Below are 19,574 nucleotides of genomic sequence, written 5' to 3' on the forward strand. Positions count from 1 at the left end.
CGTGAGCACCGGGGAGTTGTGTGTTTGTTTCCTATGTAAATTCGAACTATTATATGAATGAATAATTGGATGCTCTCAGCTCCCCGCACTCCTTGCAGAAAGTTTTTGTCAGGACAACTGTTCTTTTATAGATTTAAGTAGACATAAAACAAGAGGATCGCTGGGACAGAGAGTAAAGAACTTTTTTATATGTCTCTTGAAAAAATATATTTCAAGGACGGCTGTTCAGCTTAAGAGGAATAATTGATTTGTTCTTTGTTTTTGTTTTTTCTTCCCAAAGGGATATTTCTTGTTTTTATTTTTCCTTGATGACTTTTGCACCCATATTCTAGACACTGAAGATTGGATGACTAAGGTGCATACTCTCTCTATTTCCCAGAATCTCTTGAGGAATGTCATGCTTTGAAGTGTATTTGATTTATTAATTTTATTACTCAGAATCTTATAGAGACTCCAGTTGCTTTTTACTGAAAATAAAATATTAGGTAATAAATTTCAATCATGTATGTTCCTTGACAGCATCCAATTTTATTATTTTTATTTCATTTTTTTTCCCAGCACAGGAACTCTCCTGATTATTCATCCTTTTTTTTTTTAAGATTTATTTATTTATTCATGACAGACACACACACACACACACACACACACACACACACAGAGGCAGAGACACAGGCAGAGGGAGAAGCAGGCTCCATGCAGGGAGCCCGATGTGGGACTCGATCCCAGGACCCTGTGTTCACGCCCTAAACCAAAGGCAGATGCTCAACCACTGAGCCACTCAGCTGTCCCTGATTATTTATTCTTTATGGCAGTGTAATTCCTAATGTCAAGGTATCACATACCACCTTCCAATTAGAATTGGATCTTTTACTAAATAATGTTCTCTTTGAAATATCTTTCCCTACCCTTGTTCTTGCTACATCAATTTCATTAATATTTTCAAGATTTTATTTCTGTACTCTTTTTATAACATGTATCTTAGTATATGTTGTTGTATGTGCCTTTTATTTGAACTTTCATATTTCAATGTATTTTTTACTTTTCTACTCTGAAATGGAGTAAGCCTTCTATAAAAACACCTTTTTTGGTTGTCTACTTTGAAAGATACAGTGTTTAAAATAATAAAAATACTGATTTGATAAATCAGATAGAGGAGAAAAAATTTTCATAGTGGAAATAACTATAAGAATAATATAATGATTATTTTACATGATTTTGTTATAACAAAAAGGTAACCAAGAAGAAAATGAAGGTTCAAGTTGAATTCAATCATGTGGAGATAATCAATGTTAATATGTTGGTGCACGATTTTCGATAGACACATTGCACAAACACAAGGGTGAATGAGGTGACACTATACATACTATTTGTAACTTTTTTGCTTAGATTCTATCATGCTCAATTTTCCATATAAATAGAATTATACATCATCATTTGTAACTGTTGCATAATATTCTGTATGCCATGATTTACTCAATCTGAATTTTATTGACGAATATTTTGCTCTAAGTCTCCCTATGGTAAAAAAAAGTTATGATGACCATCTTAACTATTTGGGTACTTGTACAATTACCTTAAAATAGATTTTAAATGTGGAAATGATGTGTCAGTGGTTGCTGAAGAGAAATCATTAAGATGAGGATTTCTGTTGATAATATGTGATTTTTTTTTTGCCCCAGAGTATTATATATAGGACTATGTGTGTATCGTATGTATATGTTTGTAAATATTTTTCTTCCCCCAGCATATTAAGTAGATACAAAAGAATATTTAGTAAGTTTGTATACCCTCCGGAGAAAAACAAAGCAGTAAGCACCTGTTCTCTGTCTTTCCTCTTAAGAGATTGTCACTAACTTAGATTCTGTATTTTTTCATATAATTTTTTCATTTCATTTAATTTTTTCATTTCATTTCATTTTCATTTCTGCATTTTTTCATTTCATAAAAAAATTCCTTGTAGTTTACTGCATGTGTCTCTCTAAAGAGTACATTGTTAAATATAGATGTACTTGAACATTATGTGAGTGGAAAGCTAGTGTCTATTCTTTTGCAACTTATTTCACTCACTATAATTTACTGAGATTTACCCATGAAGATATACATAGTTGTATTTTATTCATTTTTACTGCTTTAATAGTCTTCTGTTACATGAAAATACCACCACTTACCTGTTTAAATGTTGATGGGTTTTGAGGTCGATTCCTATTTTGCCGTTACAAACAATACTGCTATGAATATCTTTGTATAGGCCTCCTGGTACACATTTGCTCACATTTCTAAGATGTCTTTTCCTGGATGTGGAAAGCTGGGTCATAGGCTGTCTATGTCTTTGACTATACTAGATAAAACTGAATTATTTACCGAAGTATTTGTATCAGTTTATATTCCCACTTGCAGTATATAGGAGGTTTGGTTGCCTCCCATTATCATCAACACTTTGTCAGATTTTAAAATTTTTGCTGCTCCGATAGAGATGAAATGGTATATTTACTTTATGTAACTCATTACAAATTATATTATCTTTTTATAGGCTCCTTGGCCATTTAGCTTAGTAATATGCTTTGAATTTCCAAGTTTTCTAGTTATTTCTGTTATTGATTTCTTTTTTTTTTCTTGTTAAAGATTTTACTTATTTTTTATTTGATAGAAAGCAAGAGAGAGAGAGAGAGAGAGAGAGAGAGTGAGAGAAAGGGGGGGGCATGAGCAGGGGGAGGGAGAAGCAGACTGCACTGAGCAGGGAGCCTCACTCGAGGGGCTCCATCCCAGGACTCCAGTATTATGACTTGAGCTGAAGGCAGATACTTAACCAACTGAGCCATGCAGGTGCCCTTCTGTTATTGATTTCTCACTTGATTTCATTTTGAGTGAACCCCAAAGGCTCAATCCTTCAGTGTGAAAGGCAGGTACTTTGATGGCCTAGAAAGTTCAATGTAATCTGAAGTCTGTTATCTCTGTAATCTCAGCCCCTGTTATCTTCCTCCTGGCTTGCCCTGTTGCAGCTACATGGGCTGCCTGGCTGTTCCTCCAACACCTCCTCAAAAACATCAAAGCATATGTTCGCCTTAAGACTTTGGCACTGACTATTGATAAAAACACCTACATTCTACCAATATGAAGAATGGGGCATCTCACACAAATTTTCACAAAAGGTAGCCAGAGAACCATGGAACAAGGGAGCAAACTAAAACCTAAGTTATGGGCTCTAAGTGGCACTTTTCAGGGAGACATGTTTCATAGATCCATGTGTCCTAGATTTGTTTTCTATAAGCAATGCTAAGCAAGAGCTGTCCTGTTACATGCATTAGGTTAGACTCTCCTTCCATAAATATCAATAATCCATGTGCCAGAAGGTCTGGTTATTGACATAAGCAAATTAACCCAGGTCACCCGCCCTCTTTATTTCCTGGAGATGTACTATTGGTATTGGGATGGGAGAAGGGTACATCACGGACCAGCTGCTTTACCTTCTTCCTCTTTATCACCTGACAAACCTGAGGGTCATCTTTCAAGCAGAGTGGTCTCTCTCTAGGACTAGACAGAAAAAAAGTGATTCCTCATAGTTTCAGCTTTCCTATCAAGAAATATTTTGTTTTGCACTGGAAAGAAGGATGCAGAGTGGAGGGCTCTCCTTTTGCTCTTATCCTTAGCTCCTGTTCTTTCAGTGTAGTACGTTCTGGGGGTTTCTCAGAACTTTCTCCCATTGCTTTCTTCAACATGGCTCTACTTTTTGTTAAGAATAGGGGTAGTATGACATCTATTCTTTTGGTTTCTTTCTGTTTCTGGCATTTGACTGTTCTGGAAGCTATTCACCAAAGGCTATGTGGTATGAAGTTGGAACTATTCTCTAATTTCAGGCTTCAAAAATTATTTTTCTCTTCCTTAGTGTTTTCCTTTCTTCTCCTACTCCTGAAAGAAGTTTTTCTTTCTTTTCCTACTCCTGTGGTGGTCAGTTAGGAGAGAGGGGATAACATCCAGGAAAGTGGAGAGACTGGTGATCGTGGATTTACACTGCTTTCTTTCCCAGAAAGCTCCATCAGTTTTAAATATCTCTGAATAGTGGTTTTAATTTAGTAGTGCTTCAGAAGCATCTTAAGCATCTGGAAGCAAATTGCCATGTAGATATAAATTCATGAGGACAGTTGTCTCCTCCAGGTGCCATTCTGAGTTATTTATTCTCTGTTTCCCATAATGTGTAAATATTATTGTCAGTGGCTATGATACATACCTTTATGTATATGTGCATTTATAGAATATATAATGAATCTGTTTGTATTTATCTTTATCATGGAAAGAATTGGTTGCTTTTAAAAACCTTATGAATCATAAGATTCTTTCATTTTGAGAGGTTATTGAAGAAAACTGTCTATAAAGTCACTTTATAAATCACTAACATTTAACACTTTTGCATTAATTAAGCCTAGAACTATTGATTGCATGGATAAATATCAAGCATATTTGCTTCAAAAATGGTGAGTTCTGTATCTTGAAAGCTGTAATTTATAGATTAGTTTACATTAATTTTGCACATGATGTTTATTTTTATAGACTCATTGGAAGAATGTGAAGTACAAACTAATCTGAAAATTTGGAGAGAACCACTCAATATTGAATTTAAGGAAGACAGTCTATCCTATATGGAAAAATTATGGCTTAAAAAACACAGAAGGTATTTTCTGAAGCTTTGCATTATTAATAAGAAATATAAAAGCTATTTATGTTCCTGGCTTGTGTGACATGCTTTTTTGTAGCAATTTTATATGTGTGCTTCATATTTGCATAAATAATTTTAAAGCAATATTAAATCCCTGTGAAGCTTCTACTGTTCTAATAAGAATTTAAATTTTATTTATATGTGTGATGCACCATTAATTTAGAGTTTGCTAGGAGAAATGCAAATGTGTATGTGGGGAAAAAGGCACAAATATGGTATAGAACTTAAGAATGATAGCAAAAATAATGCAACAAATGAAAGATTACTTTGTAAAGGTATTAATCTCATTTTTTACATTAGCATAAACTTTTGAGACTCTATTTCTCAGAATCTACTTAAGTTAATTAGACCTTTAATATTATAGTTTTATTAATAGTATTCAATTATTTTATTCAAAGGCTATCTCACTAGATGCATTATTTTATGAATTGTTTAAAAGCTAAACCATTAAATATTGGGCCAGAATTACGACTGAGTACATGTCAGAGTCATTCACAATTTTATGATTAAATAAGATCCATATTGGGAGATACCTTTAAAGGCTCACTTTGCCCTATAGCATTACTGCTTGCACTTTCTTATGCCTATGAATCACCTGCAGACTGGCAAAATATAGATTCTTTTTCAGTAGATCTGGGTGGGGCCTGACACTCTGCATTTCTGAATTTCTAACAGCTACCAGCTGATATTGATGTGGGTAATTCTAGTCTCTGAACTGCATTTTGAGGAGCGATGTGTTGGAGGATCTGTCTAGAATGCATCTGAGGAGTGATCAGCAAGCCCTTGCTTCACCTTCAGTTGTATAAAACTATCTTCTGAGATGGCCCATTCCATCTCTGGAACATTCTGACTGCTGTAATATCTCCTACTGAGCTGTAATTTGTTTCTGACTGGTTTCTAAACGTGGTCTCAACCCTTACCAATTAAGCCAATACAGAGCAAATTGAATTCTTCCTCTCCGTGGCATTCCTTCAGATTTTTTAAGTCAGCCCTCATATCTTCCTTGAAACTTCTGTTTGACAGGTTACTATCTACTCCTATGCCCCTTTAACTGTTTCTCATGTGGCAGATTTCTATATATATATATATATATATATATATATATATATATATATATATATATATATTCAATATATATATTGAATACTGAGGAGGTGTAAAAGAATATTAAGATTTCCCACATATTCATTCAGCTTTCCACAATGGCAATATCTTACATAACCATAGTGCATGTATCAAAACCAAGAGATTAAAATTGGTACAATATTATTAATTGAACTACAGAGATTTCAGTTTCTCTACTGTCATCCTTATTCCACTTCAGGATCCAATCCAGGATTCCAAATTGCTTTTTATTTATGTATTTATTTTTTAAAATCAAATCTCCTTCCCCATTATAATTCCTCAGTCTTTCCTTTTCTTTCAAGACCTTGACATTTTTAAAGAGTACTTGCCAGGTGTTTTATAGGATATATTCAATGTGGATCTAGCTGACGTTTGTTTGTTTGTTTGTTTGTTTGTTTTTTCTCATAATTAAGTTGAGGTTGTGCATTTTGAAGAAGGACAACACAGAGAGGATGTACCCTTCTCAAAGGGTCATATTGTCAGTGTATCTTATCATCAAGGTGTTAACCTGGTGGTAATGTGGTGTTCGCCAAGCTTCTCCACTGTACACTCATCTTTTCCCTTTGTAAATAATGTCTTGGGCTGTTACACAGAGTACCGTAGACCAGGTAGCTTATGAACACAGACATTCATTTCTCAGTTTCTAAGGATGGGAGGTCCACGATAAAGGTGCCAGGAGATTCAGTGTTTGGAGAGAACCAGCTTCTTGGTTCACAGATGGCCATCTTCTCACTGTATCCTCACGTGGCAGAAAGGGCAGAGCATCTCTCTCACAACCCTTTCATAAGGGACTAATCCCATTCATGAGGGCTCTATCCTCATGAGCTTATCTCACAAAGGCCCACCTGCTAATACTATCACTTTGGGGTTAGGATGGCAAATTATGAGCTATTCCAAACAGAGCTTTCTGCCCTGGCCCCTGCAAGGTTCATGAATCTCTCACATGTAAAATATGTTTATTCTGTCCTAATAGCCCCTAAAGTTTCACTTGTTCTAGCATCAACTCAAGGCTGAAGTCCAAAGTCTCATCTAACTCTCATCTAAGTCAGGTATGGGTAATATTCAGTGTGTGATTCATTCTGAGGCAAATTACTCTCTGTGATGATTTAAATATGTTATGTGCTTCTAAAATATAATGGTGGGACAGGCATGGGATAGATATTTCCCTTCCAAAGAGGGAAATAGAAAAGAAGAAAGGAGTAGCAGGTTCTAAGCAAGTCTGAAACGCAACAGGGCCAAATTCTACTAAACCGTAAAGTCTTGAGAATTATCCTCTTCATTGATGCTCTGCACTCCAAGGCCCACTGAGATGGAAGTCTCACCTTCCAGACACACTAAGGCAAGTGTCCCCACAGCTATACTGGGCAGCGGCTGGGCCCCCAAGATTCTGGGTAGCTCTGCTCCCATGGCTTTGGAGGGGGTCCCATTTCTATGATAGCTCTGTGTGGGGTCACACACTGTCAATGGAATTATGGGGCTTTTTTAGCTTGGGGTTACAGGGGCACCCTTGCTCTCATAGTTTCATCAGGCATTGCCCCAGTAATTTTCTCTGCCTGGAGCTTTCTGTGCCCATGATGGGAGAGAGAGCCCTGATGACTTTGGAACTGCCTTTGGAGATCATTTTTCCATTGTCTCTGATAAAAGTCATGACTTCTATTTAGATGGCTCTGACTTATCTCTGGATCAGATGACCCTTTGGCCATATACTTCCTGTTCTCTCCTGAATAGTCCTTCTCATTTCTTTCAATATGAACGTTCTGAGAATTTCACACAAGGTTTTGCTTATCTTTTGATTAATAATTCCACCTTTAAGTCATTTCTCCCTTCTTGCATCTTATTGTGAGCAGTCAAGATAAACCAAGCGTCTCTTTCCATACTTTGCTTAGAAATTGTCTTAGCCACAGAACTAATTTCATTGCTCGTAAGTTCTACCTTATATCACTCTTAAGTTCTACCTTACATTGCTCATAAGGTCTAACTTACGTAAAACACCAGGACGCGGGCACAATTCAGCCAAGTCCATTGCCACTTTGTTAATGAAAATTGCTTTTCCTCCAGTATCCAATAATGTGTTCTTTATTTCATTTGATGCTTCAGCAGAATGGTGTTTACCAATCATATTTCTGTGGATACTCTGCTCAGGATTGCTTAGGTGTTCTGTAAGAAGACTGAGGCTTTTCCTCGGTTCTCCTCTCACCAGAATTGTCTTTAAATGTTCTTTCATAGCAATATATATATATTTACTAGTACTAACTTTAAACCTCTTTTAACCTGCACTCATCAGTGAGTTCTGAGGCTGCATCCACATTTTTACCAGCACCCCACTGCTGGTACCAATTTCTGTCTTTGTCCATTTGGGATGTTGTAACAGAATAACATAAACTGAGTAACTTGCAAACAACAAACGGTTATTTCTCAGAGTTCTGGAGGTTGGAAGGCCAAGATCAAGATACTGGCAGACTCAGAGTCTAGCAATAGCCTGCTTTCCGGTTCATAGGAGGCCGTCTTTTTGCTGTGTCCTTACGTGGGTCTTCTGGACCTCTTCTGTAAGGGCATCAGTCCCACATGGGGCTCTACCTTCATGACCTCATCATCTCCCAAAGAACCCATCTCTCTCTCTTTTTTTAAGGATTTAAAAAAATATATTCATGAGAGAGAGAGAGAGAGAGAGAGAGGCAGAGACACAGGCAGAAGGAGAAGCAGGCTCCATGCAGGGAGCCCGATGTGGGACTTGATCCCGGGACTCCAGGATCATGCCCTGGGCCACAGGCAGGCGTTAAACCGCTGAGCCACCCAGGGATCCGCAAGACCCCATCTCTTAATGCCATCACATTGGGTGTTAGGATCTCAACATATGACTTTTGTGAGGGGGCAGGCACATTCATATCATAGTAATTAATAAAGGTTTTAGGGGAGATACCTTGAGGTGATATAAAATCCTGTTTTTCCTTAAACTTTCCCCTACTAATTTTACTATATCAGTGGATTTTGTCAGCAGCAGAAAAACTGGGATTTTCTGTTTCCTTTATTTCTTCTATACTTATTAATGAGAATCCTTCAGGGAGAGACTATCCCTCCCCCCTTTCATTTATTTATTCAGTTGTTTATTTGTGGGGACTCATGGATATGTATTTTATTTTTTGGATTAATATTCCATACTATTGTTATTTATGACTCAAATGGTTCCTGGCTTGACCACTGAGAGCTGATTCAGGTTGACTCCACTCTGCTTTCAATGTAGTCTCCTCCTTTTTTGTTTGCTGGTTCATTTGCTTGAAACATCTCTTCATTTTTCTGACACCCAAGATGCATTTCTGTGCCCTAGCCCAGATATAATTTTCCAACTAATCTTAATTCCTTTTTTTTTGGGAAAATGGAGTTCAGAAAGCTCTGGATTACAGGTAAGATCATGGTTACACAGGTACCACAGAGCCTAGGTCTTCTCAGAGAACATCTAGGAAATATATGTATGTACTTACCCACTACACACATGCAACCAAATTTATTTCTGTATCTGTCTACTTGAGCATCTGTTAAGATGCCCATACCTCTGAGTACAAACCAGCATCACGTTCTCCCTTTGCTTATTTGTAGTTTCTTTCACCCTCAGTGAGAATCTTGACTTTCATTATCTATGATATATTTATTCATTTATCATCTCTAGAGTGTTTGTGTGTATACATATATATGCACATATATATAGTAGTTTCAGAATTGCAAACTGATATTACTATGAGAAAAAAATTTACCAACTACAGTACCTTGCTTGTGTGTAGTGCTTTTTACCTTTAGCTCACTGCATCCAGTGAAGATATTTTTCTCCAAAGTTGCTGAGGCCACGACCCTCATTTCCTTCCTACCTCCTTTAGAATTGTTTTTGCCATTCACTGGGTTATGTCCATATCCCCAGTACTTTTAAAAATTTGAATAGCACAAATATGTGTACGGTTCTGTGGGTTTTTACAAATGCCTGGAGTCAAGCATAGTTCACCATAGTACTAAACAGCACGGTTTTATTGCCCCCAAATTCCCTTTTGCTTCCCCTTTGTAGTCGATCTTTTTTCCCCAACACATGGTAACCATCAATCTGTTTCCATCCATACACATTTGCCTTTTTCCGGATGTCATGTAAATGAGACCACATGATATGTAGCCTTTGTGTCCTTTCTTCAGCTAAATGCATTTAAGAATCATCTGTGCTCTTCAGTGAATTGAAATCCTTTTTTTTTTTTTTTTAATTGTGGAGGAGAATTTCATCATCCTCATGTACAGTTTATCCATTAGTCTGTTGAAGAACTTCCTGCTGATTTCTGGGTTTCTGTGGCAATTATGAATAAATCTGTTAGAAACATTTGCAAATAGGTTTTTCTTTGAATATAAGTTTTTAATTCCCTGGGTAAATGCCTGGGCTGGGGTGGCTAGATCGTGTGGTAAGTGAATGTTTATCTTTATGAGAAACGATCAGACGATTTCTGCAAAGCAAATGCGCAGTTTGCATCCTTTCCCACAATGTATGAGTTCTGATTCCTTTCCATCTTTGCCAGTTCCTGGTGTTTTCAGGGTTGTTTGTTTGTTTGTTTGATGGTGGTTATTTTAATAGGTGTATAGTTCTGGCCCAATGTGGTTTATGTGGCAGGGCTTTAAGTTCATTCATATACTCTTATGTTTATTCCTATGCAACTCTATCTAGGGTGTCCATATCTCATGTAAAGTGTAATGCCCATAACAGTCTTTTAGATATGAAACTCAGTAGTGGATACTGGTCAGTGAGTCAATGTTCAATAAATATTTGTTTAAATTTTGAGGAAAATATGGTGAGGTCATCTTATTCTAAAAGATATTTCACCTTTTATTTATGTGGTGTGGTCTTTCAAGCAAGCATTGGTGCCAGGGCCCCCATATCCAGAATATAGACCTCGTTCATTGACTGACCAGTTGTTTGTTCATGGGCAAATCCCATAAAATATATTGGTCTACATTTTTTTTTTCATCTACAAAATATGGAGTTTAGAATATACAATCAATGGCAGCCCCGGTGGCTCAGTGGTTTAGTGCTGCCTTGGGCCCAGGGTGGGATTCTGGAAACCCGGGATGGAGTCCCATGTCGGGCCCCCTGCATGGAGTCTGCTTCTCCCTCTGCCTGTGTCTCTGCACCTCTGTCTCTCTCTATGACCCTCATGCATGAATAAATAAAATCTTAGAAAAAAAGAATATACAATCAATAGTTCCAATACTCTATTGTCTAGACTCTCTAAACCTTTGGTTCAGGACTTTGCTCATAAAATTAGATCAATTTTTACTTCAGAAAGAAGGAGTTCTGGATAATAGTATATTCATGTGCATCTATGATTGATTTTTTTTTTTTTTTTGGTATAGTATATCTGTGTCAAACTGGAAAGAGGTTTCTGGTGGCCAGGTGCCAGTTTGTTTTGACCTTTATTCTTTAATATTTTCCATCACTTAATTAAATTATAGATGTAAGATGTCATACTCATCAAATTTGTTAAGACACAGAGCTGAATAATATATAAATATTTTGGAATGTTCTGATATATACATCATATATATCGAGAAAATGAACATAGCTATAGATTGCCAGATTATCAACTTTTATTGCTTTTGTGAGTTGGGAGAGGCCATATAGAGTAAATAATGGTTAAGAACATTGACCTGGGGAGGTCGACTCCTTGGGTTCAAATTCCTCTTCTGTATTTACTACCTGAATGACTTTGAACATATTGGGTTACCTATTTATGTCTCTGTTTTCTCATCTTTAAAATTAAGATAATACTGGTGCCTATTTAATATACCTAGTAATATTTAACATCTCAAATTACTTAGAATAGGTTCTGGTACATTCTAAGCTTTGTATCAATGCTATATACTATTATCATTAAGAAGGCCCTGACTTTTACATGAGGACTCTGTGAGCTGGCATGGCCTGGAAGGCCTGTAGCTACTTACTTGATAGAAAAGTGTCACCTTCCCAGTAATTTGGGAATATCCTCTAGAGCCAGATATATAATCTTGACCTCTGAGAATTCCTGTGTTTTGTTGTTGTCTGTAAAAGATGGGCCATATTAGACCTCATTAATTGGTTAATAAATGCAACATTCAGAACACACTACATTCATATGATGGGAACAGATTTTATCATCCTGTTGCCTTGATGGAGGTTTAGAAGAATGTCTTTAGGTTCCCCTAGAACCTATCAACATAATACTGTGATATATTGGCTGTGATATACAACGCACTTTCATAAATCAGTGCTTTTTTTTTTTTTTTAGATTTCTTTATTTCAGAGAGAGACTATAAACAATGGTAGGGGCAAAGGGAGTGGGAGAGAGAGAATCCTCAAGCAGATTCCCTCCTAAGCACAGAGGCTGATGCAGGGCTTACTTAGTCTTAGGACCCTGATATCATACCGTGAGCTGAAACCAAGAGTTGAGTGCTTAACTGACTGAGCCACGCAGGTGCCCCCATAAATTAGCTTTTTAAAGCAGGTAGTGTGTTTCATGGACTACATGTGGCTTCTGCAAGAACACTGACCTCTGTCATAACTTTGATTTTCATCCTAAATGAAAAACAGTAGGACATGCAGTTGAAAAATCTTGTGTGATGTTAATTTGGTTTACAAAATTATTTTAGTAGATTAAGGTTCTGTTATACAATCAGACTTTTGTGAATTAGAAGTATTAACTTTGGTTTCATCATTAATTTTGTATACTCGTTTGTGTAATAAATCAAGATCTTGTCTGGAAAAATTTCAGATAATGTATTTCAGTCTTTTAATTACTTCTTTCTTGTTTCGTAGAACTCCACAGGAGCAGCTTCGAAACATGCTACCAGATACATTCATACCTCAGTGTAAAACTGCTAGTGAGGCAAAGTGTTCCCAGAATGAAAGTGATGAAGACAGTGATGGTTAGTTCACCCTTTATTAGATATCTTCTAATTTATTATTTCAAATTTTACATGCTAAGCTTTAGTCAGCATCTGCTTTTGTGTTTTGCTTTATTTTCTTACTATATTATCCTCAACTGGACTATGCACCTTTTGTCTCTAGATCAGAATCAGGCATGCTCCTCTTCCTATTCAATACATGTACTTTGCCTTAAATTAAATAATTTTATTTATTTAAATATTAAGTGTTAAGAAAATGTGTATTTTACCTGAGCTGGGAAAATTGATAGCATTTACATATTAGCATGGATGGATGCACAAGAGAACGTTATTCTTTTATTGTTGACTATGTTATTTGAAGATAGGGAATTATCAGGTGAAGTATATTCCTTGATGATATTATTTCCTAATCTTATTTTCTAGTTGAGGAGACCAAAGTACAACACCCAGCACTTTTTCTGCCAGTAGAAGAATTAAAGGTAGAGAGACCCGAACCATCTCTAAAAATAGTCGAACTCGATGATGTAAGTGCATAATGACTACTCTATTACTTAACAAACAAGAAATTCATAACATATAGCTATAACTACATATTATTTTCAACAAGAGTTTTTTTCATAATTCAATACTGTAGGGAAGAAAGTTTACAAGAATTTGAATTTAAATATGCTGAAAGAATAAAACAATATTATTTTCAATGTAGGCAGTAAGTCTGGGGACTGTACTGTTATTGTGGCATTTTTGGAAGCTTGTATTGTGAGAAATGCACTACTTTTAACTTATAGAAATGTAGCTTAGATTTTATTTTATTTAGTTCTTTATGTTATCAGTCTTTTTAAACAAAAATTGGTCTTTATATGGTATCTATTTATTTGTATACATGTAGTTTCTTGAATGTCATCTAATATTATTTTCTGTTTTTTTAAAAGATTTTATTTATTTATTCATGAGAGACAGGGAGAGAGAGAGAGAGAGAGAGGGAGAGAGAGAGAGAGAGAGAGAGAAGCAGGCTCCATGCAGGGAGCCTGTTGTGGGACTTGATCGATCCTGGGACCCCGGGATCACATCCTGAGCCAAAGGCAGATGGTCAACTGCTAAGCCACCCAGGCATCCCTATTTTCTGTTTAAAGGAAAAATAGTACTAAGGTATAAGGGTTTTAGTATAATAATAACTTGAATGAAAACCTCTAGGAGACACGAAGTATAATCAACTGAAGTTCAAGCCAATCAGAAGTAGAGCTTATGCTGAAGGGTTAAATTTTGACAAACTCAGCACATTTCTGACTTTCTAATCATCGAGTAGCTGAATGTACTACTTGTCCTTGATAGTTTTCTTCCTGTGGTTGTCACAGAAAAAGACTAGAATGGAAGTACCTCTTTAAATACTACTTTCTTCTCAAGGTTAATAGCTCCTGTTCTGTCTGCATGTGTGCCTAGCAACATTTTAATTCCCCTCTGGATAAGTTTAAGATATTGAACAAATAAGCACATGTGCTCACATATGTGTGTGTGTGCTTGTCATCATTTTGTTGATGCATAGAGTAAGCCCATAACATGTTGTCCGTAAAAACATTTCAGTCACTAGCCTATTTGGCACGCAGTAGTTACATAATAAAACAGCTATTATTGTTATCTCCAGGTGTGTTTTAATACTGATCAAATGGCTGACACAGCAAATGGCCTCAACAAAGAGTCGCTGAATTTGTTTAGTTCTTCTAGAATTAATGTTCTATGGCATGTAGTCAGAAAGCCCATGACATTATTTATAGGAAAAAAATTCTCTAAATATTACATACAAGTTAGCTTGTTAATGTAGAGTCTACTTATTGAACACACTAATATTATACTATATGCATTTAATAAGACTTATGAAGAGGAATATGAAGAACCAGGAGACATAGTGCCCTACAAAGTTGAGTTAGCAAATGCAGACAGTCAAAAAAGGTAAGATCTTTCTAATTCATTTTTTTAAAGTTAAGTTTCACTTTTTTTTTTTTTAAGATTTTATTTATTCCTGAGAGAGACAGAGAGAGAGGCAGAGACACTGGCAGAGGGAGAAGCGGGCTCCATGCAGGGAGCCTGACATGGGACTCCATCCTGGGTCTCCAGGATCATGCCCTGGGCTGAAGGTGGTGCTAAACTGCTGAGCCGCCTGGGTTGCCCCATCTAATTCATTTCTTGATGCTTATTAAAAAACCTACCCCCTCAAATCAACTATCTCTTTAAATGGGAAATTCACGATGTAAAAAATAAGTGATCTCAATGTTAGAATATATTTTACAAAGTCATGTTTATTTTATTTTTTTCAAAGTCATGTTTAAACTTGTGTGCAATATTGCTAATATTTGCCCCATTCAAAAATTAGAAAAGTGGCTATAATGATATGTTTATATTCTTACATAATATCTGGATTACTTAATAGATTCTTCTGAATTTAACATTATTATTTGAAATGACTTTACCAAGGATGACATATATCATATGAGGTTTCGCCAAAGATACTCTGGATTTGTCTTATTTCGGATACTCTGTGTGTCTTATTTCGGTTTGCTACGATCCTTAAATAAAAACACATATTGGTTAGTTAGACATAAAAAATTCCCAAACTATAGATTTTTACTAGGTAGATTTTCCTATGTGATAAATAAATGAAGTATAATGGTTCACTTTGTAACTTTTTTTTTTTTTTTAGAATTTTGTCATTTCCAAGTGAAAAATAATATCTAGCTGTATCTGTTCGTAATGATAAAATGACTCCAGGTCTCCTTTGCTGTTGAAACTTTGGCTAGGGTTTCATGTGTTTTGACTAGAGTATTAAATTAGGTAAACAGCTGAATGAAGTTCCCATTAAGTAGCCCCTACACCAGTTTTTGTTTATATGTTCAGATCAACTTAGGCCTTGTCAGCATTTTGGAACAACAGTGGGCCTAAGTGAAGCACTTAGATCTGAAAAGCTCCATGTTTGGACCCAGATATTTAGCAGAAAATGTGCTTTTGGTAGGAGATAATCTTTCAGTCAGTAGATAAGAGATTTATATGGGCTACCATATTACTAAGGAAATGAATGACATCTCTGCTCTCTAATTTGATTCTTTTATATATCTTATCACAAATCCTGCTTTGACCTCCATTTAGGGTGTTACAGAAGGCAGAGAAAGTTACTGATCATGGTTTGGCAAAGGTTTTGCATCTTGAGTTTGGAGGAGATGTAGAGTTTCTTCTTTTCTGAGAAGAATCATAAAGGGATCATAAGTGACATGGAGCATAATCCAGTTTTTTGGTGGTACTATGTAAAGCTTACATAAATATTGAGAATTATTAAATATGTTATTCAATTCACAGAAAATGTTATTTAAAATTTACCTATGCTAGTATAAAGTGATCATTATTAAAATTGAAAATAAATATTACATATGGCTTTTTTATTATGATAGTTCATTGATGAAAAAAACATTTAAGTAAAATAAAACACTGATTTCTTTTTTTCAACATACAAAAATCAATTTTATTTCTATATGCCAGCAACGCATATAACATCAAATTTAAAGAATAATGCCATTTACAATAGGACAGAATAAATCAAATACATAATACACTGATTTCATCAGATTTCAATGAGCTTGAAAGATAACTCTCCATTTTTAGAGGAAGGAATATAAGGAACCAAACTCATTTCAGAATATTATTTAAAAGAAGCTTTCAATTGACATCATTCAGTTGAATCAGATTTGGACCAGTTGCCTGTTTCTTTAAAAGTTGTAATACTACTACATGTGGTTTTAGAATGTGTCCACAATAAGGTTAAAAAATAAATTAATTAATGTGAATAATTCTATTCCCTCAAGGTTTTGCTCTATTTGTTTTAATAAAACAAATGGGACTTTTAACTTTCTTTTCTATATCATTTCTTTCAACTTTTCTCTTTTGCTTGTCCCTAAACATGAAAGTTGCACATTTCATGATTATCAGAATACTTTTCTGTATGAAAATGACATCTATCAACATCATGTTTTCACCGAGGGAAAAACAGACCTCTTACATCTTCATCTGAACAACAGCTCTTCTTATGGTAAAAATAACTCAAAAGGTAATTTTTTTCTTGTGGATTAATATTATTAACAATGAATGTTGGCAAGTTAATAAAACCAGGAGGTATTGCAATATGTAGAAGCTTTATCACTATGCCATTCATTCTAAAACCAGAAAATTTAGTACTTAGAAAAACTTGGTTGAAAATATATAATTTTCTAGCAAATACTCTTTTCAGTCAATGGACAACAGTGTTTATATTCGGAAGAAAAGCAGCCACTGTTGATTGTCTCTAAAAGTTATTATGGACCAAGCTAGCATTTAAAAGATAACATGGGTGGACTTTTTACATCACTTACATGGATGACGAAAATCTAATTGGCACTCTGTTGCCCTCCCTTGCATTAAATCTTCTCTCAAAATATTCAGATTTGATGTAAAGTTTCACATAAGTGATAAAACCAAACCAAAACAAATCATTGTGTTTATATATCTACGTTGTTATTACTAGTAGATTCCTTAGAATTTATAGTTTAGAATGCTGTGTGCAAATGTCTGATTTCAATTTCCAGATGGGGAGGGCACCATTTTTAAAGACACTCACAATAAATTATCTTGGTCTGGGAGTCCAATTTCATTTCCCTCTCTGCCTTAAATCATTGTGTGACCTTGAACGCGTCACTTGCTTTCTTAGACGGCATTTTCCTAAACTAAAACATAGGAACTTGATTGTTTCTAATCTGCCTTTCAAATATTATTTTTAACCTATGTAGGATTTTCAGAAAAATGAATAAATGTATCTTATATTAAGGATTGAGAGATACCTGAGAGCTTTTTTTTAAATAACTAGTTATAAAACTGATGATTACATTCTGATTGGGTAGTAGATGGCAGAGAACCATGATTTGTGGTAATCCTGCTGGTCTTGACATCTTTAACTAATAAGCCTCTAAATCATTATGACCACCTGTGAACTATATCCATATGGGTATTTAGGACTTTACATGGCTCCAAAAAGATATATATATATATATTTTTTACCTACCTGGAGCATGATATTCCAGTTGCCTTTGGGAACATGCTGAATATAAATACCCATTGAGTGTTACTTTAAAGATACTTGATTTATGTAAATAGACTTTACTTTTTAGAGCAGTTCTGGGTTCACAGCAAAACTGAGCGGGAAATACAGATCGTTCCCATACACACTCTGCTTTCACAAACTCATAGCTTCTCTCATTATCAACATCCCAAACCAGAGTAGTATATTTGTTACAATCAACAAACAGATTTACACACTGTTATCACCCAAGGTCCATAGTTCACATTATGGTTCAATCTTGGCATTGTACATTCTGTGGGTTTGAACAAATTTATAATGACATGTATCCACCATTATAGAATCATAAAAAATTGTATAGTGCCCTAAAAATACTCTGTGCTCTGCCTTTTAAATTACCTCCCTCTCTCCTAACTCCTGGCAACCACTGATCTTTTTACTTTATAGGTTAGCCTTTTGCAGAATGTCACATAGCTGGAATGATAGAGTATGTAATCTTTTCATACTGGCTTTTTTTTTTTTCACTTAGTAATGTGCACTTAAAGGTGCCTCCATGTCTTTTCATGGCTTGATGGCTCCTTTTTTTTTTTTTTGTACTGAATCATATTTCATGTTTGGACGTATCACAATTTATTTAGACATTTACTTATTGAAGAACAATTTGGTTGATTCTGAGTTTTGGCAATTCTGAGTAAAGGTGCTATAAACATCCACATATATTTGAACATAACTTTTCAACTCATTTGGGTAAATACCAAGGATTGTAATTGTTAGATCACATGGTAAAAATATGTTTAATTTTGTAGGAAATCACCAAACTGTCTTCTAAAGTGGCTGTACCATTTTGCATTCCCACCAGCGATGCATGAGACTTCCTGTTCTCCACATACTTGCCAGCATATGATATTGTCAGTGTTTTGGATTTTCGTCATTCCAAAAGTTGTGGTGTGGATTCCACTGTTGTTTTAACTTGCAATTCCCTAATGGCATATGATATGGAACATAATTTTATATGCTTATTGCCATATACATATCTTCTTTGATGAAGATATGAAGGTCATTGGCCCATTTCTTACTTGAGCTTTCCATTTTCTTACTGTTGAGATTTTAGATTTTTTAATATTTTGGATAATGTACTTCAACAGATATGCATTTTGGAACTATTTTCCCTAAGTCTACGGTTTATCTTCTCATTCTTTTAGCAATTCTTTTACAGAACAGATTTTTAATTTTTTTAATTAATTTTTATTGGTGTTCAATTTACCAACATACAGAAAAACACCCAGTGCTCATCCCGTCAAGTGTCTGCCTCAGTGCCCGTCACCCATTCCCCTCCACCCCCCGCCCTCCTCCCCTTCCACCACCCCTAGTTCGTTTCCCAGAGTTAGGAGTCTTTATGTTCTGTCTCCCTTCCTGATATTTCCCAACATTTTTTTTAATTTTAATGAAGTTCAGCTTACCAATTATTTCTATCATGGGTTCTGCCCTTGGTGTGTGTCTTAAAAAGTCATCACCATACCCAAGATCATATAGATTTTTATGTTCTAAGAGTTTTATAGTTTTGCATTTTACATTTAGATCTATCATTCTTTTGGGTTAATTTTTGTGAATGGTGGAAGGTCTGTGTCCAGATTAATTTGGGGGCATGTGGATTTGCAGTTCTAGCACCACTTGTTGACATAGATATCTTTTCTCCATCATTTTGCCTTTGCTGTTTGGCAAAGATCAGTTGACTATATTTATGTA

At 35.4% G+C, this 19,574-nt stretch overlaps 1 protein-coding gene across 2 annotated transcripts in view; it reads left to right on the plus strand.

Annotated features, from left to right (window-relative positions):
• Positions 1-19,574, plus strand: part of ZBBX (zinc finger B-box domain containing) — a 113,507-nt gene that overhangs the window by 66,159 nt on the left and 27,774 nt on the right. For both annotated transcript variants that reach the window (XM_072752309.1, XM_072752310.1), the window contains exons 10-14: positions 4,546-4,666; positions 12,651-12,760; positions 13,163-13,263; positions 14,604-14,683; positions 16,687-16,826. In XM_072752309.1, coding sequence (XP_072608410.1) covers positions 4,546-4,666; positions 12,651-12,760; positions 13,163-13,263; positions 14,604-14,683; positions 16,687-16,826 — 552 coding nt within the window. The remainder of the gene's footprint in view (positions 1-4,545; positions 4,667-12,650; positions 12,761-13,162; positions 13,264-14,603; positions 14,684-16,686; positions 16,827-19,574) is intronic.

Source organism: Vulpes vulpes, chromosome 3 (genome assembly GCF_048418805.1).
Source record: "Vulpes vulpes isolate BD-2025 chromosome 3, VulVul3, whole genome shotgun sequence".
NCBI lineage: Eukaryota > Metazoa > Chordata > Mammalia > Carnivora > Canidae > Vulpes > Vulpes vulpes.